The sequence below is a fragment of the Podarcis liolepis genome (assembly GCF_965112155.1).
Source record: "Podarcis liolepis genome assembly, chromosome: 4".
In the NCBI taxonomy this organism is placed as follows: Eukaryota; Metazoa; Chordata; class Lepidosauria; order Squamata; family Lacertidae; genus Podarcis; species Podarcis liolepis.
In genome coordinates, this window is record NC_139558.1 from 39,081,190 (window position 1) to 39,095,536 (window position 14,347).

Genomic DNA, 14,347 nt, shown 5'->3' on the forward strand with positions numbered 1-14,347 from the left:
TAGTGTAACATTTGGAAGCTGAAGCAGCATACTAAGATCCCTTTTACCCAACTATATAAATAAAATTTAAAAAAATGATTTAGACATGCAATCAGCGGTGGGAAATCTGTTGCCTTCCAGATATTGTACGACCCAGCAAGCATGGCAGAGATGATGAGGGTTAAAGTCCAATAACATCAGGAGGGCCACAGGTTCCCCATCCCTATCATGCAGCTAATGAATATATAAGGATTATAATATATATAATAATACATAAAGGTATAAAATCTGTCAATCTCACATATATATTAGTTTCAAATAGATTCTAATGTTGGCCTCATTCCCAGAAAAGCATAGCAAGCTCTTTGAGGGAGGTAAGAAGTGATGAATTAGATCACTGTTCTACCTTGGTTGATACACTGTTTACCTAAAATAGCCAGACAGGTAATTCAGAAAATTCATCACAAAACACAATACCTAAGCCTGCCTTAAGCAATTTGATGTTAATAGCAGACATACTAAGGATATATCACACCCTCTAGCCCTTGATATTCCTATCATCCACATATCAATCTAAATCTTTTTAATGCATTTATATTAGTTGCCACCGCAATTGGCATTTCTCTTTAATTTTCAGAGTGATTGCTAACAGCATGCTACGGGATATACAGGCAACCCACATAAATGACGCTGGAATAATCCCAAAAGTAACTTGGATGTTTTAATGTGCCTTATCTGCATTAAAAACTTTTTAAATTGTCACCCAGAGTAGCATCTGGAGTTTGCTTTTGTGAAAAGGCATATTTCAGATGCAGAAACTTATAGGAATGCTAAGGTATTTGGAAATTGTAATGCGAGCAGCATCCTTGAACATATATTTTAACTAATATGTAATAATGGTTTATAGTTATTTCACTTATTTCTGGGTGCCATGAACCAGTATTCTTTCCAGAACAGCAAGAGTTGTTCTGACATTAATTCAATAAATATAGACCTGTATAATTTAGCCTTAATTAATGATGGCAGATTTAAGTAAAATCCTGGCTTTCTGTAAGATTTCCTTCAGCATCCACAGTCATAGAATTTCAACATATGTGTTTAGTTCATTAAGTGAAACTGTGTAGACCATTGCACTTGCTCTGTAAATAAGTAGCAGAATTCCTAAAGACTCCTGCTTTTCTGTTTCAGCTTCTTTTCTACTCTCACAGTATCTCTCCAGCCTTCTCTAATCAGAGAGCAAACCTGCCTTCTTGCTGGTTCTCAGAGGTACTTCTGCTTGCTTTTAATTCTTTAGTTCTTGAAGAAGAAGAAACACCACTATTTGACCATATACTGTGCATTTTTAAAGGGCCAATTCAGTCCTTTAAGACATGCTCAGACCTGGCTGTCTTTGGCCTTGGTGCACCTCCTGTTACCACTGATCCCCCACCTAAGCATTCCCCTCCAAATCTTCCACCTCTGCTAACTCCTCCTCTATCTGAGCCCAATCCTTCCTTCTCAAGTCGTCCATCCAGTTCTCCATCCCCTGTACTGTGCACTGTCTCCTTGTCAACTGCCCCCTTTTCTGTCTCTTTCTTGCCCCTGCTTGCCCTCAATAGTCCCCTCCATTTGGGCTGTTCCTTCAGACAAAGCTCTCTCCCCTGTTGTTCATCCCTGAGCCCATTTCAGTGAACCAGGGTATACCTCGGGGGTTACTGCCTCACCCCAAATGGCTCTCTTTAACCACAGTAACATTCTGTTGAGGTCAATTGGTCTTCTGCCCCAAATGCTGCCATATCTTGTTACCTCCTTCTGCACAGCACTTACATTTTCTCTGCTTTATCCAACCCTTTTGGCTAGCTGTCCGAATTTTTTTCTAGAAAAATACTGAGCCCATTAATCAATGAGAACCAGGCAGTTTGTGCATAATTCTATACACGCAACCACCTCCACAAGCAAAAGAGGGGGAAATTCTGTATTTCTTAGTTGTATACCTCCCTGGGTTAACTCACTTTGCATGGCACAACATAACTTGAATGTGCCCTGATACTGTGCTTTGATTTTATTAGAAATACCATATATTTTCTTGCAGTTTTTGTGTAAGTAGCATGGTGCTGTTTATAAGTAATTGAAGAAAGTACAGTGGTACCTTGGTTTTCGAACATAATCTGTTCCAGAAGACCGCTTGACTTCTAAAATGTTTGAAAACCGAAAACTCAATACGGAAGCCTCAAAACGTACAGAAAACTCAAAACAGGAAGCCACCTCTAAAGTTCGAAGCATTTACCTCTGGGTTTTCAGCGTATGAAAACTGAAACGTTTGGCTTCTGAGATGCTTGAAAACTGAGGTACCACTATATATCATCATCTTTGGTGTTTGAAGGTACATGGTACACTTGTAGTGATGCTCAGGGAATGGCTAAACAACTGTGATTCTCCCCTTTGTTTTTCTAGACCAGCTGACACAGGGTATTCAGAATTCCGTCCCGAAGAGCCTGCCACTCAGCAGGATTACAGCTTAGGAAACAAATGGAAAGTGTCTGCTAGGCCCTCACATGCAGTACAGGCTACACTTGCGTCTCAGGGGAGCCGAGGTAGATCTGGGACACTGCCCAGTGATTACAGATACTCACAGGAAAATGTGAGGGAGAAAAACAAAGATTACAGTGCACTGCCTCTTGCTATTTCTGAGCTGCAAATATCCAACGGGGACCGCTTCTGCCCACCACAAGTCAGAGGAGAGGGAAGCCTGCAGGAAGATCCAGCGCTGCTGAGTAAGAAACATGGGCCTGTGCCCCAGAGGCCTTCCCCTTCAAAACGAGAGAATAAATACAGGCGACAAGACAATTCTTCAGCGTCACTTGCTGCTTCCTCAGAGTCTTCACTGACAGCGCCCAGCAAGCCAGCTCTTTCCCATTCTGCCATTGCTGCCAGTGCGGTTGAGGTTAACGTGTCTCCTACTCAGACTCCTGTAAAGGTTTTTGAAAAATTGAAAAGCACTGAGCTGCCAGAGCCTCGCCAGTCGGCGCCCATCGAGAATGTTTGCCAGCACTTAGAAGAAAAAGCACGCCTCAAACCTGAACCTGGTCTGTCTTCAACTTATCGCTACCATTTGAAACCTGGAATGGAGAACTCAAGGTCCCCCTCTCCACAATTTGCTCCGCAGAAGTTGACGGATAAGCCTCCTGTGGCTGTTCAGGATGAGAATCCCACAAGGTAAGGCAGTTTTACATGAATTGTTAATCATCTTGTCTTAAGATTTACATTGAAATTATTATTGCCCTTAATTCATTATTGTTACCTGTAGCCTGCTCAGCTGCAGCAGTGAATTTATGCTAAGAGGGTTGTGACCACTTTTTTCTCTACTGATTTCCTCCTATGGGATTTTGTATGAATGAATGTTGTAGAGTCGTACCTTGGATCCGAACAACCCCCAAAGTGATTGTTCTGGTTTGCGAACATTCTTTGGAACCCGAATGTCCGAAGGGGCTTCCGCAGCTTCCAATTGGCTGCAGGAGCTTATTGCAGCCAATCGGAAGCCGTGCTTTGGTTTCCGAACATTATGGAAGTCGAACGATTCCGTGTGACTTCCAAGGTACAACTATATTTCACATTCACCTGGCTCTTCATTCATGGGTACTGCCACCCATAAATCATCTGCAAATAAACACCATGCAACTTATTCATTTTATCTTTCAAATGGAGCTATCAGTCCCATCCTTTTTTATTCTTAGCTATGCATACTGAGTAACTCTCAGTGTCTCTTGAGTTTTCAGACGTTCACAAAACTTGTCTGGGATTGTCAACATCACATGTGAATGTTGGCTGTCACCAAATGTCAAACATTCATTGGCTGTCACTAAATGTCAAACATTGAATTAAAAAAATGCTGGCAAGCACATAATTTTACTCTTATTTAGATTAAATATTCAAAACTGATAAATGTGGAGAAGTAAATTTATCATACTGTGTTTAATTCCTTGCTATATTTGCATACAAAGATAGTGACCTTATATTAATGGATAAGTGCCTCATAGATCACATGTATGTCTCAAGGACACGACCGTGCTGTACCAGTGTTGGGCAGGATTTCTCAAGATTTCTGATCTTCAAGATATGCACTGATAATATGGCCCAATAAGTGATCTGCATCAATGTAGTTGTAGCAACATGCTGTATATATCAGAATAAATCATACCTGTTTTGTAATGCTGCTTGCAAACCTTAAATCCATTTATGAATGGCTGCTGTGGTCTATCAGCTGTGTCATCATCTGCGCTGGCATACCTGGCTTAAAATACCCAAAGCATTGAATGCTTACAAACAAATGAAAAGTTGGCAATCTTGTGCTCACTTATTTCAATGTTAATGGGGCAAACATCCAAGTTACGTGGGATTGTTTGAAAAGTACAGGTCCCATTACTGATCCTTGGGGTTTTCCACTTTCTACATACCTCCATCAAGAGAACTGTCCATTTATGCCTACTCTCTGCTTCCTGCTGCCTAACCAATTGAAAGGAAAGGAAGGGTAAAACTTTGATGTGTTGTTTGCTCCTTACATTTGTTGGTCCCTATATAGTTCCCTAAGTATCTTGCACAAATTAAATGTGATGGGCCATTTTGAGCCGTTAACGTTCTTCTCTTTTCTCAAGAATCGAAAGAGTGATGGATAACAACACAACTGTGAAGATGGTTCCCATAAAGATTGTACATTCTGAGAGCCACGCAGAGAAGGAAAGTAGGCAGAACCTTGTGAGCACCATTGAACTTCCTGCTTTGCCAAGCGGCTTGGAGAAGGACCAGATTAAAACACTCAGCACTTCTGAACAGTCCTACTCCCGTTTCTGTGCTTACACGAGGCAGGGGGTGGAGCCAGAGCCTGAGAACAAAAGCCTTCTCCCTTGTTTGCAACCCACCGAAGCGCCTGGGAACAACACAAAGGACAGTGATACTTCAGCCCATGCAGTCAGCTATATGAGGGCCAAAGAGAAGACCATGGAAGACTGGAAGTCAGAAGAGCTAGCCAGAGAGATTGTGGGCAAGGATAAGTCGCTAGCGGATATTCTGGACCCAAATGCGAAAATAAAAACTACAATGGACCTGATGGTGGGAATATTTCCGAAAGATGAACATCTCTTGGAAGAAGCCCAGCAACGCAGAAAGCTGCTTCTAAAAAACCCTTCACCAAAAACTGCAGAGGACAAGTGAGTAGATATATATTAACCTTAAGCCTCTTCTCCTTTCTCCATTCCTTTGCCCAATGTGTGCATTTGATCGGCTTATTTTCTGTTTAGAAAGAGGGACTTTTATAATATAAATGCAAATCAAGATGTGTCCTTGTGGGTTTGTATAGTCCAATGCACTTTTTTGAAGCAGCAAAATGTCTCCAGTAAGCTCACAAGCAGGGCATGAATTTCCGCAACCTTCATCGGTTGTTTGCAGTTCTTTGGTTGTTTTTGGAAAACGCAGATAGTGGTGGCCTGCCATAATTTGACAGGAATGTTGGTCCAAAGAACAGGGGCAGTCACACTAAAATCCCTGCTCTGTGCTACTGCGAAGTGGGCTTCTGATGTCTTTGGAAGTTGTAGAGGAGAAACTCTCACATAGACTGCAGTGAGTGGGTATATAAGTTGGTCTATAAAGTAGCCTGGCTATGAGCTGTATAGGAGCCTATAGATTAGCGCCAGCAACTTAGACATAGCCCAGTAGCCGCCTGCGCCTATCTTGCAAACATGCTGTTATATGCTATTTGCTGTTGACAGCTACATCCTACACAGAGACAACACTGTTACTTGACATTTTTATGTTAGCAGTGGAAGTTTATTAATTTGCTTGGCCATTAATGACGTTTTAATATATCCTCTTTCTGTCTGTAGATTTCACAGTTTAAAAGAGGGGTGGGAATCTCTAGGCTGTGGACCTGATAAGGCCCAGCATGGGTCTCAATTTAGATCTTGATTCCCAGTAGGGAAAATCAAGAAAAAAATGGGTCTCCCAGCTTGTGCTTTTCCCAGTTTCCTGGAAAAAGGGATTGACAGTTAAAGCACTCTGAGAATTGTAGCTCTGCATAGGGACTAGGGGTCTCCTAACACCTAACAACTCTTAGTACCCTTAGCAAACTGTGCTGCCCAGGAGTCATTGGGGGAAGCTATGACTGTTTAAAGTGGTAGAATATTCTACTGCTTTAAAAGTATAGTGCAGATGCAGCCTTAATCCACCACCTGCCTGTCAACTAAACTTAATACCCTGCTTTACAGTACAAAACTTGTGAGGAAAGCTACACACACACAGATGGATTGATATACAGATAAATTTATGGTCAGTATTGTTGCTGGGCATTCTTGGTGCCCAAACAGTACAGTGGCACCTCCAGTTACGAATGGGATCCATTCTGGAGATCCAGCTGCATCCCGAAAACTTCGTAACTGGAGGAACCCTTCTGCGCACGTGGTGAAACCCCAAAGTATACACTTCCAGGTTTGCTGCGTTCGCAACCCAAAGTTTACGTATCCAGAGGGATATGTAAGCAGAGGTACAGCTGTATTTTACTTCTAGAAATACCATCAGGTTGACCTTGAAATGTTTCTACTGTTTTGAGGACATAGAAGAGACTCATACTTGAAATTTCAATCACCCTTCTAAAAATGAATAGGCCATGGAAAACCAAACCGTCATGGTCTTTCCCCAAACATTTTCTCCTTAAACAATGCCCCAGTATTTAAACCCCAGTATGAGTTCACTAGGGAAAGTAAATCTCAAATTTGATATCCAAGCAAGTACTGGTTAAATTCTTGCTGCTTCTAGCCAAATGAGATGGAGTCTTTATCTCCTTCCTGCCCACCTGATAGTTCCTCTTATGGTGTTGCCTATTTGGGTCCAGCTCATCCAAGGGAGTGAAGCCAGACAATAGTGTGTCTTATCTGTGGCAGAAGTTCAAAGAGTTGCAGGTCCTGTTGAGTTTTCTCAGGTCTTTCCTCAGACTGGTGTGACTCTTGGTAGGCTGCCTAGTCCCATTCTAAATGTTTACCTTTGGGGGAAGGGATGTAAACCACCTTGATCAAATAGGCAGCAACCAGTTTGCAAATTCTATAAATCTTATTTGACAAAACCCTGTGTATGCATGTTTATTTGGGAGTAAAGCCAAGTGGATTCAGTGGGACTTACCTTGAACTAAACATGCACAGGATCCGGCTGCAAATTAGCCAATTGCAATTTAACTTTACTGTCGGGTAATAGCTAGCACATTCTGTTTTCCAAGGTTTGTTCTTGGCTACAGCTAGTGTTGAGTGAAGAGAGTGCTTATCTTGGAGTCCTTGTTCAGACAACACCCTAAGCCAAATCTTGCAAAAAGGACTAGGGAGGAGCACAGAGCCTGCACATTCACATCACCTCGCTGAGGTTTGCATTAGCTTAGCATTTTGCGCAAACCTGCTCATAGTGCCTTCCCTATCTTATTTTCAAAATGGCAATGAAATAGCTTTTCCGAAAGGTTGCGTTCAGTAGCAGGACCCTTTTAAGGCTTGCAATTTAAGCATTAGAACTGTGGATAATGAAACAAGAGCAGCTGTGTTTTTCACTAAAAGTTATGCTTATGGGATTATATAGTCGGGGCTAATGAGAGCCCCAAAGAGGTTTAAGCATTACCTTCCTGCCACTGGCCATATAATCAAGGATACAGTGTGGAAATCTAAACACTGACAAGGGAGCATCAATTAAGGGGCAAAATGGAAATCAGCATTTTCAGGCAATGATTTTGGCAGTTTCTTTTAATTGCCCGTCTCTTTAGCTAGGGTCTGAGAGTGCCAGAATAATATGGTTATTTCATGCGAGACATTAGCCCCTGCAATAGCCCCAGGGTGAAAGAGCCTTTCTCGAAGCCCTACAATTTACTTGCTGCAAACTGTGTTTCGAAATGATTACTGTCCTCCTTTCAATGTGCAGAATGTCAGGAAGCGAATTTAAATTGGGTGTTGCTCTTTTTTTCACCTTCGCTTAGGAAAGAGGAGCAGCCCCTGCCTTCAGCTATCCCCTTGACAACCAATTCCACTTACTACAGCACATCTGCACCCAAGGCAGAACTGCTGAACAAAATGAAGGACATGCAGCAGCAACAGCAGCAGCAGCAAAGTGAGGATTCTGAGGATGAGCTAGACCATGATTTATCTGAGAAGAAGGTAAGATTGCATTTCTTTTTTAAAAACCAACCCATGCTGTTGAAATCCATGCTGCTAGAGCCGTCTAGTAGATCTCCACTGCAGCCAGCCCAGGCAAAAGCAAATGTGGCCAGGCCAGAAGCTGTGTGACAGCACAGGAGCTGACAAGCTGTCATCACAACTCACAAAAGATGGATGGTGAAGGTTTCTCTCAGATGGAATGAAAGCTATAGGACAACCAGCTGGAGAGTGGGCAGGGAAGTAAGGTTTCAATTAAACAGATATGCCATGCATGAGCACAGGAAGCTACCTTATTTATGTCCAATCAGTCTATTATTCTATATAGTGCATCTCTGTCTACTCAGAATGGCAGGTTCTTGGAACTGGGTGCAGAGGTTGCTTCGCTCACACTCCTTACGACATTTTAAACCAGAGACACCAGGAGCTGAGTCTGGGACCTCCTGGATGTAAGGAATGTAGCTCTGCGCTGAGCTGTGTTCCCCTCCCTAAATGCAGAAGGGGGTTGGTAATGTTAGGAGTCCTTGCCTCACTTCACTCATATGTCAGGAGGAGCAATTGACTGAGCAGCAGCTGGCTTTTGTATTGGACAAGCCAACTTCACAACGCAACATGGTGGCCAAGACATGCGGCAACACTGTGCAGCAGAAGCATGGTCCATACAGTGCAAGTTCATATCTGGAGATAACAATCTATTTATCTGATGTAGGTATCTCAACACCTACACACAAACACACAACACTGCCATTTCATAATAAACCAGTTCTGGTTAGATTTCAAAATCTTGATTGAATGTAGATTTATGGGTTTCCCTGAACCAAGCCAGGTCTGAGAGAACACAGCCCTAAAGTCTCTCAGCTCCTTTATTCTGGGGCTCATAAAAAGGGAGACTTGCCTCATAATTGGCTGGGGCTTTTCCTCTGGCAAAACACTAAGGCCCTTCTGAGGGCCTGGCTCAACTGCTGTTTACATTATTGCTTATCCTAGGCAATGAGATACGTATTCTCTGCTTAAATGGGTGTTCCTTCAGGCCAAGTGCAAAGGTTGTTCATTCAAGCTTTGGCAACCAGAAACACAGCTCTCCTCCAGTTTGGGTTCTTAATGCACCCTCTCCCCTCCAATAATGAGGAACCTGGGAGTGTGCCTTGATGCACCTACATATGCAGCATTTTTTTCTTATCATAGGGGAAGTGACTGGAGACGTCCTTCAGATGTATCTGCAGCCGGGCTGGGGGTGGTGGGCATTTTCCATGAAGCAAGCTCTCCTGGGTGGGATCTGCATCTCTCCCTCCATCTTTTGTGCCAGCCAGATGCAGGCTCCCACCGACATGGGATTGCCTCATGGGAAAACAGCTCCCTGCTCCAGGTGATTGTGGGTATGTCTGAAGTAAGTCTGAAGATGATATCATGTCAAAAATGTGAAGTTGGCAGTGAAACCAAGGGAACTGGTTGGTGTGGTCTTGTGTCTTGACAAAGAAGACAATTGCTTATTTTTACTAACCAACAATGCAACTTATGCAAGAATAACTGAAATATGCGTGTGACGCCTTGGATGTAGTATCTAAACAACTTTCTTACAAGTAGGAGCTTGAGGCATTGGAATTGCTACACCTGACTCTTCACTTTTGCAAATTTCCTCAAAAGGAAGCATGTAGGACACATTGCAAGAGTTCCCTGGGAGAGGGATTGGTTATTAAAGCACTCTGGGAATTGTAGTTCTGTGAGGGAAACGGGTCTCCAAAGAACTCTCAGTTCCCTTAATGAACTACAGTTCCCAGGATTCTTTGGGAAAGCCATGGCTGTTCAAATTGTTATGATACTGCTCTAAAAATATAGTATGGATGCGTCCTTAAGAGTATTTTGGAGTGAAATGGGGCTGGGAAGGTTCAATTGTGATTGCGTCCGTTATGCCAAATAAATTGAGCTTATTTCCCCCCCCCCCTTTTTTTCCCCTTAGCAAGAACTTATAGATAGCATAAGTCGAAAGCTGCAAGTGTTGCGGGAAGCTCGTGAGACACTCCTGGAAGACATTCAGGCCAACAATATGCTTGGAGATGAAGTGGAGGCCATTGTCAAAGAGGTCTGCAAATCCAATGAGTTTGACAAGTTCCGGATGTTTATTGGGGACCTGGATAAAGTGGTCAACCTCCTGCTGTCACTCTCTGGCCGTCTGGCCCGAGTAGAAAATGCACTAAACAACTTGGATGAAAGTGCCTCTCCTGAAGAGCGGGTAAGACGTAGTGTCTTGTGTTTTTTAAAAGAGCTCCTGTCTAATATTGCTCTCTTGATGGCAAGTAGATTTATTCAGTGACAATAGCTGACCTTAAGTTTTCCAAAACAAAAAAACCCCCGACAAGGATATCCAAAGCAAGAAAGCTAGCCAAAGATCACAAAAAACACAAATGTGGCAGAGGGGGTAGCGATTCCAAGATTTTGAGACAAGCTGAGACATAGAAGAATCATTCCAAGTTTCAAAATGTCTTGGTGAATATAATGATGTTCTAGAAGGTGCTCTGCAATTTGCGTATGAGATGCGCTTAGATTTTACTAGCGTTCTTCCTTTATAGCAAGGAAATTAAAATGTTCACCATGTGACTCAAGGAACTAAAACCGAAAACTAAAAGCCTGTGTTTCTATATAGCTCCTAAAACTTGTTCCATTCTGCCTTGCCTTTCTTTGATCTCTCTTGTGATCCTGTGAGCATCACCTTTCAGCCCTTCTCTGTTCCACAACCACAGCCTATATTACTATCCTATTGCTGGCCTCCCGAGTTTTTCTTCCCCCCAATATAAGGGGCTCAAGTTGATTACAGTTTATTTAATTGACGTTTATAAACCCATCAGTAATTAATAAGCTCTTCCTCTGGTTTTTTCCCCAGAGAGCCTCATAATTTTGCACAAGTAAATATGTGTGCACAAGAGAGAATTAAGAACTGGGTGTTTTTCTAAGCTTAGAAGGAGGGTGGTGGTGTTTTGTTTTTAAATGGGTTTTTCAAGTCTTGTTGATGCCATCTTTGTAATCATGCACATTTCATATCTGCACTATGCTCTCTCTGTATGCTCTCCGTGAGTAGGTTTCTTAGCAGATTTTATTACAACCACGTAGCAGTGAGATCAGGCTGACTTACCTGCCAAATTACACCTGGTTTTGCTCTCTCCCCCTCAAGCGGATCCTGGTGGAGAAGAAGAAGCTGCTCACACAGCAGCACGAAGATGCAAAGGAACTGAAGGAGAACCTGGACCGAAGGGAACGCATTGTCTTTGACATTTTGGCCAACTACCTGAGCGACGAGAGCCTTGCCGATTATGAGCATTTTGTCAAAATGAAGTCAGCCCTCATAATCGAACAGCGAGAGCTGGAGGACAAAATCAAACTTGGGGAGGAGCAGCTGAAGTGTCTGACTGATAGCCTTCAACCTGACAGGCCCAAATGACATTCACCCAAGGAACTTGGAAATCAAAACAACGTGGGTTTAGAAGTATAGAACTCCTCCGTTCACTAGGAGGAGCTGCTCAAAAGAAACAACAACAATAAGTCATAATAGCAATAATATTCAGGGGGAGGGGAATTGTTTCTGTGTGGGGTTATTTGCATTTCTAGAAACATTTCAAAGCCTCTCTGGCTTTCCTTCATCACACAGCCTTAGGAACCTCTCCAGACATTAGATTCTGTGCTTCAGATTCGGTATATTCAGGAATCTGCTGCAGTTGTGCATGAGTGCAGTTCTTTCTTTTTTTTAACGAAGAAAAAAATGTGTGTGGTTTCTTTTCAGATTCATATAGGTTGCTGTGGAGCCCTCAAAAACTTAATAATGAGGATTTTAGGAGACTTTTTGGGAGGGAGCAGGATACAGCCATATCAAACAGACAGAACAGATTTAAACATGTTACCTGTCTAGTGTTGTATTCAGGTTGGTGAGATATAGTGACGTTTGCACATTTGATCTTCAATCCTATGCACACTTAATCTGGGAGTAGGCCCCATTGAGCAAAGTGGGACTTACTTCTGAGTAAATACTCGCAAGATTCCACCGGCAAGTGCTGTTTTGAAGAAGTGTTGCATAAGCTCTGCCTTTCCAAAAAAATTATGTCAATACTGTTTGGATGAGTAGACCTTGAAACAACCTATAATAAGCTACTTTCAAACACACCAGGAAACTGTGTGACTGTACATGGTTTTTAATGTCTCGGCGGGGTGGAACTTGCCATTATTATTATTTTCCATTTGAAGATAAAGTTGGAGAATTTTAGCCAGTCTTGTTCAATTCATTAATTATCATCTTCTGCACAGCACAAAGGCAATAATTTCATTCAGCTCAGCTGTCTTATATGAATGAAGTGTAACTAAGGGTCTGACTATAATATGCACAGGTCTGTAAATAAAAGGCAGAACTTCTGCTACATTATGCTTGGTGCCATTTGCCAGGGATTCAGTGAATCGAACTACAAATTAGAAGATCATTCTGTATATCTTTCATTTGCACAAAGCTAACTGTGTGGTTTTTTTTAATTTTATCATGTCCTCCGTGCCTAGGACTGCTGTTTGTCCAGCTTTTTCATGCCTCAACAAGAGGCATGATATCCATTTTACTGAAGTACATTGGAAACGTTCACTGTTATTACGTGAGTGTGTTCCCATTTTCATATTAACAAATATCCCTGCCACTATGGGACTTCATCTTCCACAAGGAGTGATGCATTAACACTGCCATCAATGGAAAAACATCTATCTATAAAAAGTCCCACTAAACTGTCCTTTACAAAACAAGAATGGTGGTATAACAAATACTGATGTACTAATCTGCACAGTAAGTGTTCCCTCGCATTAATGTACATATCTGACGGATAAAGGGAAATCATACTTGTTTATAGGCTGTTTTTAACTTATACTGAGAAAATGATTTACTCAGCACTTAAATCTTCAACTCCCCTGGCTATAGTGCCCTCCCTGACAAGGGGAACTAATTTAAACATTACAAAAAAAGAATTCTCTTGACACTTGCCGCTTCATTTGAGTGTAGGCAAAATTTTTCCCTTCTACGGTTCTCAACGTTCAGGTAAAATGGAGTCATGAATATAAGCAATGGTTGACTGTACCGGGTCTTGGCATAATCACTTCTATGTAATCAAGTATTTCAAAGACAAATCCTAGAAGGGGGCTTTCCCCTGAGTTATCAGTGCTATTTCACACACCATAGGCCACTGGTCTGCACCAGGGTCATTCCTTTAACCCTCTGCTGTACTAATGGGTCCCAAGTTTGTCTCTACCGTTTAGAAGACATCTGACGAGTTACCAACATCATCAGATGCTGCTACATCCAACCAATATTACAGAAACAGATCAATTTTGTCTTGGAATCTTTTACCTGATCCTTAAATAAAGCCAAGCTAAGATAAATGATTATTTGTACTTCAGTCAGCTGTGAGCTTTTACATGTCACTCTTTTTTTAAAAAAAGAGACTGTGATTCTGATTGTGTATGTGAACTCCAAATATAATTTCAGTATGTGTGCGCACAGTACTTTGAGTTAAATCATATTCTTATGAAGATAGCAATATGGAAATTGATGTATCATTATATATTATCCTTTTCATAATGTGATATTTAATCACTCCCCTTGCTTCTTCCTTTGTTCTTTATTGTTGCTGGCAGGCTCTCCGGAAGGGACCAGGAGTGAGATTCTCCCTACTGCTGTATATATTTCTATAAATAGCGTTTTTGTTGCTTTGTAAGAGAGAGAGAGAGAAAACCTGGTGCTAATGTCTTGCCTCTGGCACCCATAAGTGAAGGATTCCTTTTTCCATCTTATGGGTCACTGCAGTTTTTAGAGCTTTTTTGTATTGTGGGAGGAAATAAAGTCTTTCCGATTTCTCCTGTGTCCCCCTTTAAGTTTTCAACCCTGAGTAAAAAGCATATAGAGATTTCTTTCTTGCTGCTTGAGTATAACATCATGCTTGACCGAGGGAAATAAACTGAATATTGTGTTTCAGTGTAATGAGTAATTTATTAATTTTAATATGTTACCTACATAAGGTTCAAATATACATAACCTGCTTTTCATAGAGGAATGTGCATACCGTTTTGGTGATGGTGTCTGAGTTGATTATCATGACCTTTTCCCAGTTCAGATCCATTTAAGTTTAGAATCCTTACCAAATTCAGCTTCCAAAAAGAAAGGATGGGGGGGGGGGAATATAAAGCCAAGTTGTGTTAAGGTT

General features: G+C 41.8%; 1 protein-coding gene across 10 annotated transcripts in view; it reads left to right on the plus strand.

Annotated features, from left to right (window-relative positions):
* SHROOM2 (shroom family member 2) overlaps positions 1-14,118 on the plus strand; it is a 103,196-nt gene extending 89,078 nt beyond the window's left edge. For 4 of the 10 annotated variants that reach the window (XM_083501786.1, XM_083501784.1, XM_083501787.1 and 1 more), the window contains 5 exons: positions 2,413-3,174; positions 4,611-5,162; positions 7,955-8,132; positions 10,087-10,359; positions 11,296-14,118. In XM_083501786.1, the coding sequence (XP_083357912.1) occupies positions 2,413-3,174; positions 4,611-5,162; positions 7,955-8,132; positions 10,087-10,359; positions 11,296-11,562 (2,032 nt within the window). In that variant the 3' untranslated portion in view covers positions 11,563-14,118. Of the gene's footprint in view, positions 1-1,167; positions 1,246-2,412; positions 3,175-4,610; positions 5,163-7,954; positions 8,133-10,086; positions 10,360-11,295 lie in introns of all 10 variants that reach the window. The other 6 variants (XR_014525791.1, XR_014525792.1, XR_014525793.1 and 3 more) reach the window with 2 other exon arrangements.
* Positions 14,119-14,347: the final 229 nt, after the last annotated feature.